Below are 16085 nucleotides of genomic sequence, written 5' to 3'. Positions count from 1 at the left end.
ATACGCAGACTTCAGTTCTGGGAAAGGAGTGAATGGGCTGCCAAGTCCTTCTTTGGGCATGGTGGAGGAGTGGCTGGGCTTGGAGTCCTGGTCATCTTGGATCATTAGAGGAGGTCGACAGATGAATCTCACTGTAGAATCAAAGACTTGGGCTAGAAGATCTGAGTCCCACCTTCTCATTTCATAGAAGAACATGCTGAGGCCCAGGGAAAGGGCCGTGTTTGTCCAAGATCACATAGTGAATCAGGGAGAGCCAGATCTACAAGCCCATTTTCTTTTTTCTTTTTCTTTTTCTTTTTGAGATAGGGTCTTGCCCTGTCACCCAGGCTGGGGTGCAGTGGCACAATCACCGCTCACTGCAGCCTCAACCTCCCGGGCTCAATTAGTCCTGCCACTTCAGCCTCCCTAGTAGCTAGAAATATAGGCACACGCCACCACGCCCAGCTAATTTTTGTATTTTTTGTAGAGAGGGGGTTTCGCCATGTTGCCCAGGCTGGTCTCAAATTCCTTGGCTCAAGCCATCCTCCTGCCTCGCCCTCCCAAAGTGCTGGGACTGCAGGCGTGAGCCACTACACCTGGCCCTGGAACCCCATTTTCTTTCCCTCTCATCATGCTGCCTTCGTGGCCTGTTTCCTCCCACACCCCAGCTAAGTTCAGTTTATGTAGAATAATCCCCAGTCACTGAGATCGGGGAAGTACTTAATTACTTAGATGCTTTTGTTTCAGGGGAATAATCCTCCAGGCTGAGAGCAGAAAGGAAAATGAAGAGGTAAAGATTTTGTTTGTCATCCTTCTTTCCTAGTGTGGTGGGTGACTGTGGGATTCAGTATTCTTTTTTAATGTCCTCTACAGTGGATATGTGCAATAAACAACATCTCCAGACAGATCTACCTGACTGACAACCCTGAGGTAATTAACAGTCGCCTGCATCTCAGCCCTTTTCTCAACCTGGAAGGTAAGCATCCACCTCCTGGGACTGAGCGTGTCTTCCTGTGGATTTTTAGGCAGTCGCGATCAAGTTGAATCAGACCGCTCTGCAAGCAGTGACTCCCATTACAAGTTTTGGAAAAAAACAAGAAAGCTCATGCCCCAGGTAACTAAAAGACAAAGGAAAACTTGCTTTTGTGGAGCCAAATTATGGATTAGGAATATGAAATGAGTTGTTGCTTAATCCACACAAACCAAGGCATGTGTTTCAGTCCGTTTAACAGAAGCAGTAACGCTGGCTGGGAAAAGTTAAACATCTGCCCATGTTCACACCATGTGTGAGTGGTAGAGCTCGGAGTCAAGCCTGTCTGATGTCAGCAGCCTTGTCCCTTCCACTGGGCCGTGCTGCTGCAGTCCAAGCAAACAGGACATGCATGGAGGGGCCTGCTAGTCAGGAGTTCTCCCCACATTTTCTATCAGCATCAACAAAGTAACGGAACGAAAGCAAAAATTTTTTTTTAAAAAATAAGGAAAAAAAATCACCTTTTATATATCCATATTAATGCCCATAAGTCTGCACATACGGTGATAGTTTTATACATACATTTATTTTGTATTTGCACATACTTTATTTCTACATTTTTCAGAATTGTTCCTTTTAGTAACTACACCCTATTCCATCATTTATTCATTTACTTATTTATTTATTTTTAAATTTTTTTGAGATGGAGTCTCACTCTGTCACCTAGGCTGGAGTGCAGTGGCATAATCCCGGCTCACTGCAACCGCCACTTCCCGGGTTCAGGTGATTCTCCTGCCTCATCCTCCCGAGTAGCTGGGCTTACAGGTGCCCGCGACCACACCTGGCTAATTTTTGTCTTTTTAGTAGAGATGAGGTTTCACTGTGTTAGCCAGGCTGGTCTTGAACTCCTGACCTCAAGTGATCCACCCGCCTCGGCCTCCCAAAGTGCTGGGATTATAGGCATGAGCCACTGCGCCTGGCCCATTCCACCATTTATTAACCATTGATTATTTAGGTTATCTCCCCGGCGTTTACTGTTATCATTTAGAGCAAACATTTTCATGCATACAGCTTTCCTCATTTTGAATTCTGCTTTAGGATTTATTCCAGGAATCCTACCCGTTGTCTTAATGGGAGTTTCCATCTGGTTAAATGGTAGAGGGCTGTATTTTCATACTAATGAAAGCCTGGCATTAAAGGTTAAATTAAAATTATGACTATATTTGGTGTTCATCTTTTAGTGGCATGGTAGAAAGAACCCCATTACATTTTTTACAAATATCTAATGACCCCAGAAGGAAGTCATTAAAAACTCAGGGTTAAGTAACTTCCCAGGATCTGTGCAGTGTGGAGCCAGTGTTCACACACTGGGCACCGGGTGCCTGAGAAGGAATGGGAGAAGGTAAGGCCAGAAAATAGGTTTGAGTCTAACTGGAAAGACCTGGGTGCCCTGCTCAGGAGTTACAGGCAGTGGAACAAAACGGAAGGTTTTGGGGAAATGGGCAATGGTCAGAACCAGGGTTAGGAAGACTGTTCTGCACCTGGGTAGGATAAATTGGATACAGGTTGTGGGAAGAAGGGGAGAGTGCAAGACCCAGTAGGATGTTGATGTGGTAGTAGCTGTGAAGCAGAACATGAGAACTTAAACAAGTGTTTTAAAAAAAGAGGAGGAAGAGGCAACAAGTCCGAGAAATATTTCAGCACCGTAACTTAAGGATTTAACAGTTTATACAAGTAGCATGCTTTATGAAATGGAACTCTAAGGAAGACACTATATGAAAGGAAGTGGAACTAAAGATCCATCCAGTCAGTGAGGGTTAATCCTGTAGCCTTCTCCTGGGTAAATGTATGTCTTCGCTTTGTAAAGTTACAAAAATGTTTGATATGCACAGTGGAAGGAATACCAGACCTGCAGTTGAGAGACATGGGTTCTAACGATAGCTCTGCCTTGTGTTATACACAGCTAGATGTCCCTGAGTAAGTCAGTAAACGCTCTGGGCCTTTGTCTTCTCAGCCTTGTAACATACAAGGAACTAGCTGGCCTCCTAGGACCCTTCTAGCTCTGAAACACCATCTCTCAAGGGTGTTGATGGATAGTTCAGGAGGGTTTGCAATTAGAAGGTGTGATAGGTTTCCTAAAAAGACAATTTGCAGCCCATATTTAATTATTCAGTAACTGATTTTTTTCTCCCCATTCTAGAATAAGCAAATCACATTTTTAGACCAAAAGGATCCCACAGAAGGGACACAGAAGACTCCCTGGGGAAAAAAAAATTACTCTAGCCAGCCAGCTGAATTAGCCCAGTGATTGGATGGGGGACAGATGTGGCTGCCAGATGGCCCCAGAGCTGTGGGGAGAGGGCTGCTATCTCTCTTAGGGTCATCCCACTAAGAATAAAGCAATGTTTTGATGACACTGGGGGGAAAGAAGCAGAGAAATTGTGTTCTTGGGAACAAACTGCCATTTACTTCTAAGCAAGTATCATATGTGGACTTCCCTCATTCTGCAGTTACTATATATCTACTGTTAATTCATTTATCCAGCTACTCAACAAATATTTGAGTATCTACTATTTGCCCAGGCCTGGCCTAGTTAAGGAAACATAGAGATTACTGGGGAGAACAGGCAAAAGGTAAGCACAGACCGAGTTAAAATGAGGGAAGCACTGCGACGTTAAGGAGATGAGGTGCTGTCATGGAGGGTGAAGAGGAGACCTGTGCAGGGCCTGGCCGTGAAGATAATATTCAAGCTGCAAAGTAAAAGACAAGATGTGGCTACTCTTGCAAAGAGCCAGAGGTAGTGTATTCTTGGTAGCAATTGTGGAGGTAACAGGATAGAGAAGAGCTTAGTATATCTGAGGAACTGAAAGGAGGCAGTGTAACGGGACAGTGCAGGCAGAGGGAGATCATGGGACATGATGGGGGCGGTGGGGAGGGTGGCAGGGACTGATGATGAAGGAAGCATACAGGGAGCTGTGGAAGGGCTCTGAGAGCTGTGTGTTTGTGATGGAGATGGAGATACCCACTCTCCATTTTCCAAAGTTAGCTCTGGCTGCTCTGGAGAACACAGAACAGAGCAAGTCAGTAGCCAGTGAGGAGGCATCCTAGCAGCCCAGGATTAGATGATGGTGGTTTAGACCAGGATCACGGCAGAGATGAAAAGTAGATGGATGTGGACTCATTCTGGAGGTAAAACCTATGGGACTTGACGGATAAGCGTAAACAGAAAAGGACAGATAAAGGATGACTCCAGTCGGAGCTGAACACCTGGGCAGATGGTGTTTCTTAAAGAGACGAAGAGTTCAGTTTTGGACATGTTAAGCATGAGAGGCCTATGAAACATCCCATATGAACAGATGATACAGGTGTGGAGTGCAAAGAAAACGTCTGGGCTGGGTGTATGAACTGGGGACTCCCAGCACTGAACAGCAGTGGATGAGGTCCTCTATGGGAGAGAGGAGAGGGAGGGGAAAGCAGAGCCTGCAACCAAATCCTAAAGAACTCCAGCAGTTAGGGTAGAAAAGGAGCCTGCAAAAGACATTGAGAAGGAACATCAAGAAAGGTAGGAGGAAACTCTATAAATTAATGTGGCACCAGCAGAAACCAAGAGAGAAGAGTTCAAGGAGAGATCAGCTGTGTTAGATGCTTTAAGTCAATTATGATGACTGCAAAGTGTCCATCAGAGCTGGTGACATGGAGATCACAGGTAAAAGTTAACATCATGTCACCCCTATGTTCAGAGTCTTTGGTGGCTCCCTATGCTGTTGTGTCAAGTTCAGACCCCACCTGATGGTGTAAGGGCCCTCTACAACCTGGCCCCACCCTATCTGGATTGTTATCTCCCCACTTTGACTCTCTGGGGAGCCAAAATCTTGGACTCACTTTCTCCCCTTGAAGCTTCTACTCATAGCTTTCTCCAGTGCTTACTACTTATTATATCACAGCCCTCTCTTAAAGACAGGATCAAACAGCAGATGTGACTCTCCCACTTAGGGTTATTGAGGCAGTATGACATCCTGGGGATGCACTCTCCTGGCAGTAAGGAGACCGTTTTTAATCTGGCTTGCCCACCAGGTAACTGAGTGCCTTCAAAACTGCTCAATTTCTCCAGAGGCCTCAGTTTCCTTTTCTGTGAACAATGGAGGTCAGACCAAGTGGTCTCCAAGGGCTTGCCTTGCAGTGACCGTCTACAAGTCTATGTACAGTGTTTCAATCCACATTCCAGTAAGTATGATCATTTGTCAAGTACCTGTTGTAAAGTAGTTTGATATACTACATTCAGTTATTGACATGTTTGAGAAATAGGAAAATATTGACATATCCAATGAACAGAAAGATCACTGAGAGCTTTTTATGGTCCAGGCAATGAAAAAAATCAGAATACATTGATATTCTTTGCCCTTCAAAGGAGTTTATAGTCTGGCTGGGGAGAAAAGATTTTTTAAACGTTGAAAAGTTAAATTACAGTATTCTGAGACTGGAGGAGAACATGTTGGTGCCTGATTAATCTCTCTGCAGAGAACACAATATTTGATGGGCCACGATGTCAGCAATGAGTGTGGGCACAGTGTGAAGCTCAGGAGGCACACAGGGCTGTAAGACTGTGCCTGTAACTTAGAAGAATCAGAGGAAGGAGGCGGGGTGCAGGCTGGCCTAGTGGATGAGGAAGAATTTGAGCTGGGTTGGGAGAGTTGGGTGAGCAGCAGAATTGGGATGAAGATGGAAATAAGGAAAAGCATATGGTATGTGTGGTACAGCTCTCATAGAGGGTGCATTAAAGAAGTGGAAATGGAGGCTTTTGGGAAATTAGAGCCAGATTGTGATTAAATGCCAAGCCAGGACCTTTAGTCCATTCAGCTAACATTTTTGAGTGCCTACTATGTGGTAAGAATACATATTACTTAGTTATAGCATAGGCCCTCCAAAACCTGCCTCACAGAGAAGAATACAAACAGAAAATTAGTAGCACAGTGCAAGATGCTGTGCAGCAGAGAGAACTGCAGGAAATGGGGCAGTCTGAGGGTTTTTAGCTAAGGATATGAAGGAAGTTTGAAGGAGGTTTATTTGTAGAATGGATTAAGGGATTGAGTTAAATCTTTTCCCCTTGTATTTTCATTCATAAAAGTTACCTCAGCCTTCAACAAGTATTCACTTGATTATAAAAGCGTAAGGTTAAGGGAACTGATTTTGTCCCCTTCAGCCAGAACCTGAAAAATTCAGAGATGGAAAATGAAAATGACAAGATTGTTCCCAAAGCAACAGCCAGTCTACCTGAAGCAGAGGAACTGATAGCGCCTGGAACGCCAATTCAATTCGATATTGTGCTTCCTGCTACAGAATTCCTTGATCAGAACAGAGGGAGCAGGTATGGACTGAGAGAGGTTATCTCTGGGAGAACTGAAAGTAAATTTGAGGTCTCTTGTGTCCCCCTCCACCACCAAAGACTGTTGCCATTCTGACTTCCAGTTCAAGTGCTAAGTGCCCTTCTAGCTGCTGCTGTCGTGTTTGTTCAACTCTGGCTATTCCCCTAGGCGTACCAACCCTTTTGGTGAAACTGAGGATGAGTCATTTCCAGAAGCAGAAGGTAAGTGACTAGTTTGGTGTCCTTATTCTTTCCCCTGCACAAAATGACAAGGGCCATCGAAATAAAATGTGAAATCATGTTTTAGAGAGCTAAGATTAGGAATATGAATTGAAGATTTGTTGTTCTTTCTGAAAGTTTAGTAAGATATCGGCAATGGAGGCAAGTCTTCGATAAAAACTGAAGGGTAGCTGAAAGACCATTTACAGCTATTTCACTGTTAGCCATAGCCTTTTTGTAGCACAGCATAGGAATGTGAAATCTGAATCTGTTATCACATTCAAATGCAGGCTTGGTGAATTGGAAATATGCTATTTCATTTTAGAAAACCAAAAGCACAAATAACTTGTTCTTGAATTTGAAGATGACACAAATGAATGATATTTAGGTCTTTCAAATTCAAATGTTTGGTTTTTTACATTCTGATAATGTACTTAAGAACATATCTGATGGCTGGCGCGCTGGCTCACGCCTATAATCCCAGCACTTTTGGAGGCCGAGGCGGGTGGATCACCTGAGCTTAGGAGTTCAAGACCAGCATGGGCAACACAGTGAGACCCCGTCTCTACAAAAAAAAAAAAAAAAAAATACAAAAATTAGCCAGGTGTGGTGATGGGCGCCTGTAATCCTATCTACTCAGGAGGCTGAGATGTCAGAATCACTTGAACCTGGGAGGTGGAGGTTGCAATGAGCTGAAATCACGCCATTGCACTCCAGCCTGGGCTACAGAGTGAGACCGTCTCAAAAAAGAAAAGAAAAACCTTCTTTGATCTTCTAGTTATGGTTGCTGAGAGTCAGTTTTGTCAAGTTATGCGCCACTCTCAGCAGCCAGTTCTACTTCCATTAGGCTATGAAACATTGTCACTGCCTTTCAGTAATAGGCATGAAGTATGAATTGCCTGAGACCCAACGTGAGATCTTGTATCCTGCAAATGACTTTTCCTTTCTAAGAGGACTTTATCAGTGGGCCAAAGTAATGAGTCTTCTATTGTCTAGACAACGCACTCTTTCAGAGAAAAGGTACACTGTAGTCACCTAGAGTTTCAGCATTAGAAGGATGTTCATCTGGTACCACCATCATCTCATTTTATAGATGAAGAAAAGCCTTTCTAGTCTAATGAAGTAGTTCCAAACAAACTGACAAAATGTAGACAATGGAAGAGGCAGAGCTTTGGCAATATTGGGCTTATAAAAGCGATATTGAGAAATTTTGGTAGAAGCTCTTCCACAGAAAGCAGGCAAAACCAGCACATCTGACACTGGTGTGCAGATCAACAGCAGCAGGAAGTAAATGAGATCCTGAGTGGAAAATGCTGTCTTGCAGATTCTCTTTTGCAGCAGATGTTTATAGTTCGGTTTTTGGGATCAATGGCAGTAAAAACAGACAGCACTACTGAAGTGATTTATGAAGCGATGAGACAAGTATTGGCTGCTCGGGCTATTCACAACATCTTCCGCATGACAGAATCCCATCTGATGGTCACCAGTCAATCTTTGAGGTACATTGTTTTATTTTCAGACTTTCTTATGGCTTCAGCTAACCCTTTTAAGGCTAATTCACCCATCTGAAATGTTAGTGTTGGAATGAAGAGACTACTCTTGCTTTTGCCCCCACTATTTTTTACATAAGACAGATAGCCTAGAAAGTGCTCCCTTAGAGACAAGAACTGGTATCTTCAAAAATTCAGTGGTGAGTGAATACTGTTGTTCACCAAGATGCTATCACACTAGACTTATTCTCTATATGTCAGAGCTTGAAAATGGAAAGTTTTTTTTTCTGAGAGTACTATTTATAAAAATAATGGGGAAAAAAACTAAAAAATCTGCCAAATCTGCCTAAATATCTTGGCCATCACAGAGAGAGCAGGCCGTATTAACTACATGATTTAGGGTTTCAGGTAATATGATCTGGGTTTCAGATATGACCAAAGTCCTTGTTATGAACCTGGGCGTATGATACGGTAGCCACAGGTAGCATCTGCATCATAACTAGCCTGAACTGAGATGTGTTTTCAGTGTTAAATACATACCAAATTTCTAAGATTTAGAATGTAAAACATCTCACTAATTTTTTAGGTCAATCACGTGTCTGGTAATATTTTAGATATACTGGATTAAGTAAAATTAATTTCATGTGTTACTTTTCACTTAATGTGGCTGCTGGGAAAACTTCAATGACGTATAAGGCTTCCATTACATTTCTAAGGGACAGCACTGCTTTAGAGCCAGAATGTCTCAGTTTATTCCTGGCTTCAGCATTTCTTGGTTATGTGACCTTAAGCAAGTTTTTGAGCCTCTGTACCTCAGTTTTTTCAGCTGTAAAATGAAAATTACTGTTCACACCCTCCACTGTTGTCATGAGAAATAAATGTCATGAGGAATAAATGTGCTAATATATGTAAAACATTTACAACTCAGTGGCCCATTAAAAGTACTCAATGAACGTTAGCTTCAAAACAGGTAACTAGGACTATAGCAAAAATCAGGATATGGCTTCTTCCATTCATTAAGCCCATTCTTTTCATTTATTATGAACCTTATCTGAGAATTAAGTTCTTATTAATAAAACCTTATATTTATTTAAAGCTTTTCTTTCAGTATGTCCTGGACCTTTTACAGAAATGGGCTCATGGTTCTTAATAATCCTAATGGTCCTGGAATAATTTCCACCAAAAAGATCAAAGGAAAATGTATGTACAAGTACTGTGAAAAACCACAGCACATCAAAATGAAAAGACAACCTACAGAATGGGAAAAAAGTATTCACAAATTCTATCTAATATGGATGTAGTACACAAAATGTACAAAGAACTCTTATAAAAACAGAAAGACAACCCAACTAAAAAATGGACCAAGGACTTGAAATAGACATTTCTCCAAAGATCATATACAAATGGCCAATGAGCACATGAAAAGATGCTATGTGTTATTAAGGAAATGCAAAGCAAATCCACAATGAGATATGTCACTCCATATCAAGATGGCATGTGCGCACTCTGTCTCATAGATGTGTATATATATATTTATATATCTCATATATATATTTATATATCTCATTTATATATCTCATATATATTTAATGGAAAATAAGCGTTTACAAGGATGTGAAGAAACTGGAACCCATTGCTGGTGGGAATATGAAATGGTTCAGCTGCTGTGAAAAAATAGTTTGGCGGCCTCCTGGGTAGTTACCCAAAAGAATTAAATACAGGTGTTCAAACAAAAACTTATACGCAAATGCTCATAGCAGTCCTTTTCATGATACCCAAATAGTGGAAGTAATACAGATGCCCAACAGCAAATGAATGGATCAACAAAATGTGGTAGAGTTGAGCATTCCAAATCTGGAAATCTCAAATGTTCCAAAAATCTGAAACTTTCTGAGTGCCAACTTGATGCTCAAAGGAGATGCTCATTGGAGCATTTTGGATTTTGAGATGCTCATCCTGGTAAATATAATGCAAGTATTCTAAAATCTGAAAAAAAAGCTGAAATCCAAAACAATTTCAGATACAGGATACTCCACCTGTTTATACGTATGGTGGAATATTATTTGGCCTTAAAAAGGAACAAAGGACTGATATGTGCTACAACATGGATGAATGATGAAAACATTGTGCTAAGTGAAAGAAGCCAGATACAAAAGGCAACATACTGTGGGGTTCTGTTTATATGAAATATCCAGAATAGGCAAATCCATAGAGACAGAAGACAGACTAGAGATTGCCAGAGGGTGGGAGGAGGAATGAGTAACTTCTTTTTTTTTTTTTTTTTTGAGACGGAGTCTCGCTCTGTCTCCCAGGCTGGACTGCAGTGGCCGGATCTCAGCTCACTGCAAGCTCGGCCTCCCGGGTTCACGCCATTCTCCTGTCTCAGCCTCCGGAGTAGCTGGGACTCTAGGCGCCCACCACCTCGCCCGGCTAGTTTTTTTGTATTTTTTAGTAGAGACAGGGTTTCACCGTGTTAGCCAGGATGGTCTCGATCTCCTGACCTCGTGATCCGCCCGTCTTGGCCTCCCAAAGTGCTGGGATTACAGGCTTGAGCCACCGCACCCGGCCGGAATGAGTAACTTCTTAATGGAGATGAAGTTTCCTCTGGGATGATAAAAATGTCCTAGGACTAGATAGTGGTAATGGCTGCACAAAGTTATGAAGACACTAAACATCATTAATGATAAATCTGACGCTATGCATACGTCACCACGGTAAACATACCCCTGCAGTGGAATAGGTTCTGAGACCATTTAGAGGTCACACAGAAAATCAGAAGATTGAAAAAGAAAAATCAATTCCCAGACAAGATGCCTGAATAGGAACAGCTCCAGTCTGCAGCTCCCAGCGAGACCATCGCAGAAGGCAGGTGATTTCTGCATTTCCAACTGAGGTACCCAGCTCATCTCATTGGGACTGGTTAGACAGTGGGTACAGCCTATGGATGGAGATTAAAAACACAGCATGAGAACTGTGTGAAGCATACACAAGTATCAGTAGCCAAATTGATCAGGTGGAAGAAAGGATACCAGAGATTGAAGATTAACTTAATGAAATAAAGTGTGAAGACAACATTAAAGAAAAAATAATGAAAATGAATGAACAAAGCCTCTGAGAAATACGGGACTACGTGAGAAGACCAAACCTACATTTGATTGGTGTACTTGAAAGTGACAGGGAGAATGGAACCAAGTTAGAAAAAACACTTCAGGATATTATCCAGGAGAACTTCCCCAACCTAGCAAAACAGGCCAACATTCAAATTCAGGAAATACAGAAGACACCACAAAGATATTCCTCAAGAAGAGCAACTGCAAGACACATAATCGTCAGATTCACCAAGGTTGAAATGAAGAAAAAAATGTTAAGGGCAGCCAGAGAGAAAGGTCAGGTTACTCACAAAGGGAAACCTATCAGACTAACAGCAGATTTCTCTGCAGAAACCCTACAACCCAGAAAAGAGTGGGGGCACACATTTAACATTCTTAAATAAAAGAATTTTTAACCCAGAATTTCATATCCAGCCAAACTAAGCTTCATAAGCGAAGGAGAAATAGAATCCTTTACAGACAAGCAAATGCTGAAGGATGTTGTCACCACCACACCTGCCTTACAAGAGCTCCTGAAGGAAGCACTAAATATGGAAAGGAAAAGCCAGTACCAGCCACTGCAAAAACATACCAAAATGTAAAAACCGTCAGCACTATGAAGAAACTGCATCAACTAATAGGCAAAATAACCAGCTACCATCATAATGACAGGATCACATTCACACATAACAATATTAGCCTTAAATGTAAACAGGCTAAATGCCCCAATTAAAAGACACAGACTGGCACATTGGATAAAGAGTCAAGACCCATCTCATGTGCAAAGACACACATAGGCTCAAAATAAAGGGAAGGAGGAAGATTTACCAAGTAAATGGAAAGCAAAAAAAGAAAAAAGAAAAAAAAGCAGGGGTTGCAATCCTAGTCTCTGATAAAACAGACTTGAAACTAACAAAGATCAAAGAAGACAAAGAAGGGCATTACATATAGTAAGGGGATCAATGCAACAAGAAGAGCTAACTATACTAAATATATATATATATACACCCAATACAGGAGCACCCAGATTCACAAAGCAAGTTCTTAGAGACCTACAAAGAGACTTAGACGCCCACACAATAATATTGGGAGACTTTAACATCCCACTGTCAATATTAGATGTAAGACAGAAAATTAACAAGGATATTCAGGACTGAAACTCAGCTCTGGACCAAATGGACATAATACACATCTACAGAACGCTCCATCCCAAATCAACAGAATATACATTCTTCTCAGCACCACATCGCACTTATTCTAAAACTGACCACATAATTGGAAGTAAAATACTACTCAGCAAATGCAAAAGAACAGAAATCACAACAAACTGTCTCTCAGACCACAGTGCAATCAAATTAGAACTCTAGAGTAAGAAAGTCATTCAAAACTGCACAACTACATGGAAACTGAACAACCTGCTCCTGAATGATTACTGGGTAAATAAAATAATGAAATTCAGGCAAAAATAAATAAATTCTTTGAAACCAACGAGAACAAGGACACAACGTACCAGAATCTCTGGGACACAGCTAAAGCAGTGTTTAGAGGGAAATTTATAGCACCAAATGCCCACAGGATAAAGTGGGAAGGATCTAAAATCGACACCCTAACATCACAATTAAAAGAACTAGGTTGGGCACGGTGGACCATGCCTGTAATCCCAACACTTTGGGAGGCCGAGGCAGGTGGATCACCTGAAGTCAGGAGTTCGAGACCAGCCTGGCCAACATGATGAAACCCCGTCTCTACTAAAAATACAAAAAATTTGCTAGGTGTGGTGACAGGCGCCTGTAATCCCAGCTAGTGGAGAGACTGGAGCAGGAGAATCGCTTGAACCCAGGGAGGTGGAGGTTGCAGTAAGCTGAGATGATGCCATTGCACTCCAGCCTGGGCAACAAGAGCAAAACTCCACCTCAAAAAAACTAGAGAAGCAAGAGCAAACAAATTCAAAAGCTTAGCAGAAGACAAGAAATAACTAAGATCAGAGCAGAACTGAAGGAGATAAGAGACACGAAAAGCTCTTCAAAAATCAATGAATCCAGGAGCTGGTGTTTTTAAAAGATTAACAAAATTGATAGACCATTAACCAGACTAATAAAGAAGAAGAGAGAGAATCACATAGACACAATAAAAAATGCTAAAGGGGATATCACCACTGATCCCAGAGAAATCAAACTACCAACAGAGAATACTATAAACACCTCTACACAAATAAACTAGAAAATCTAGAAGAAATGGATAAATTCCTGGACACATACACCCTCCCAAGATTAAACCAGGAAGAAGTCGAATCCCTGAATAGACCACCGATAACAAGTTCTGAAATTGAGGCATTAATTAATAGGCTACCAACCAAAAAAAGCCCAGGGCGAGAAGGATTCACAGCCAAATTCTACCACAGTTACAAAGAGGAGCTGGTACCATTCCTTCTAAAAGTATTCCAAACAATAGAAAAAGAGGGACTCCTCCCTAACTCATTTTATGAAGCCAGCGTCATCCTGATACCAAAACCTGGCAGAGACACAACAACAAAAGAAAATTTCAGGGCAATATCCCTGATGAACATCAATGCGAAAATCCTCAATAAAATACCAGCAAACTGAATCCAGCAGCACATTAAAAAGTTTATCCACCATGATCAAGTCGGCTTCATCCCTGGGATGCAAGGCTAGTTCAACATGCGCAAATCAATAAATGTAATCCATCACATAAATAGAACCAATAACAAAAACCATGATTATCTCAATAGATGCTGAAAAGGCCTTTGATAAAATTCAGCACCCCTTCATGCTAAATACACTCAATAAACTAGGTATTGAGGGAACATATCTCAAAATAATAAGAGCTGTTTATGACATACCCACAGCCAGTATCATGCTGAATGGGCAAAAACTGGAAGTACTCCCTTTGAAAACTGGCATAAGACAAGGATGCCCTCTCTCAGCACTCCTATTCGACATAATATTGGAAGTTCTGGCCAGGGCAGTCAGGCAAGAGAAAGCAATAAAGGATATTCAAATTGGAAGAGAGATAAGTAGATTATCTCTGTTTGCAGATGACATGATTGTATATTTAGAAAACCCCATCATCTCAGCCCCAAAACTCCTTAAGCTGATAAGCAACTTCAGCAGTCTCAGGATACAAAATCACTGTGCAAAAATCACACGCATTCCTAGACACCAATGATACACAAACAGCCCAAATCATGAATGAACTCCCATTCACAATTGTTAACTAAGAGTATAAAATACCTAGGAATACAACTTACAACGGAAGTGAAGGACCTCTTCAAGGATAACTACAAACCACTGCTCAACGAAATAAGAGAGGACACAAATGGAAAAACATGCCATGCTCATGGATAGGAAGAATCAATATTGTGAAAATGGCCATGCTGCCCAAAGTAACAGTGCTATTCCCATCAAGCTGCCATTGACTTTCTTAACAGAATTAGAAGAAAACTACTTTAAATTTCATATGGAACCAAAAAAGAGCCCACATAGCCAAGACAATCCTAAGCAAAAAGAACAAAGCTGGAGGCATCATGCCGCCTGACTTCAAACTATACTACAAATCTACAGTAACCAAAACAGCATGGTACTGGTACCAAAATAGAGATATAGACCAATGGAACAGAACAGAACCCTCAGAAATAACAACACACATCTACAACCATCTGATCTTGGAAAAACCTGACAAAAACAAGCAATGGGGAAAGGACTCCCTATTTAATAAATGATGTTGGGAAAATTGGCTAGCCATATGCAGAAAACTGAAACTGGACCCCTTCTTTAACACCTTATACAAAAATTAAGTCAAGATGGATTAAAGATTTAAATGTAAGACCTAAAACTATAAAAACCCTAGAAGAAAACCTAGGCAATACCATTCAGGACATAGGCATGGGCAAAGAGTTCATGACTAAAACACCAAAAGCAATGGCAACAAAAGCCAAAATTGATAAATGGGGTCTAATTAAACTAAAGAGCTTCTGCACAGCAAAAGAAACTATCATCAGAGTGAACAGGCAACCTACAGAATGGGAGAAAATTTTTGCAATCTATCCGTCTGACAGAGGGCTAATATCCATAATATACAAAGAACTTAAACACATTTACAAGAATAAACCCCATCAAAAAGTGGGTGAAGGATATAAACAGACACTTTTCCAAAGAATACATTTATGTGGACAACAAAGGTGAAAAAAAGCTCATCATCACTGGTCATTAGGGGAATGCAAATCAAAACCACAATGAGATACCGTCTCACACCAGTTAGAATGGCAATCATTAAAAAGTCAGGAAACAACAGATGCTGGAGAGGATATGGAGAAATAGGAACGCTTTTACACTGTTGGTGAGAGTGTAAATTAGTTCAACCATTGTTGAAGACAGTGATTCCTCAAGGATCTAGAACTAGAAATACCATTTGACCCAGCAATCCCATTACTGGGTATATACCCGAAGGACTATAAATCATTCTATAAAGACACATGCACATTATGTTTATTGCACCACTATTCACAATAGCTAAGACTTGGAACCAACCCAAATGCCCATCAGTGATAGACTGGATAAAGAAAGTGTGGCACATATACACCATGGAATACTATGCAGCCATAAAAAAGAATGACTTCATGTCCTTTGCAGGGACATGGATGAAGCTAGAAACCACTGTTCTCAGCAAATTAACACAGGAACAGAAAATCAACCACCACATGTGCTCACTCATAAGTAGGAGCTGAACAATGAGAACATATAGGCACAGGGAGGGGCACATCACACACTGGGGCCTGTTGGTGGGTGGGGTCAAGAGGAGTGATAGCATTAGGAGAAATACTTAATGTAGATGATGGGTTGATGGGTGCAGCAAACCACCATGGCACATATATACCTATGTAACAAACCTGCACGTTCTGCACATGTATCTCAGAACTTAAAGTATAATAATAAAAAAAGAGAAATCTAGGTTACCTG

General features: G+C 41.3%; 1 protein-coding gene across 5 annotated transcripts in view; it reads left to right on the top strand.

Annotated features, from left to right (window-relative positions):
* APPL2 (adaptor protein, phosphotyrosine interacting with PH domain and leucine zipper 2) overlaps positions 1–16085 on the top strand; it is a 61342-nt gene that overhangs the window by 39614 nt on the left and 5643 nt on the right. For all 5 annotated transcript variants that reach the window (XM_023192604.1, XM_023192840.1, XM_023192676.1 and 2 more), the window contains 6 exons: positions 727–769; positions 853–909; positions 1005–1093; positions 6150–6314; positions 6481–6533; positions 7855–8029. In XM_023192604.1, the coding sequence (XP_023048372.1) occupies positions 727–769; positions 853–909; positions 1005–1093; positions 6150–6314; positions 6481–6533; positions 7855–8029 (582 nt within the window). The remainder of the gene's footprint in view (positions 1–726; positions 770–852; positions 910–1004; positions 1094–6149; positions 6315–6480; positions 6534–7854; positions 8030–16085) is intronic.

The sequence above is a fragment of the Piliocolobus tephrosceles genome, chromosome 10 (assembly GCF_002776525.5).
Source record: "Piliocolobus tephrosceles isolate RC106 chromosome 10, ASM277652v3, whole genome shotgun sequence".
Classification (NCBI taxonomy): domain Eukaryota; kingdom Metazoa; phylum Chordata; class Mammalia; order Primates; family Cercopithecidae; genus Piliocolobus; species Piliocolobus tephrosceles.
The sequence above is the reverse complement of the archived record's forward strand: the minus strand, read 5'-3'. Positions and strand labels throughout refer to the sequence as shown.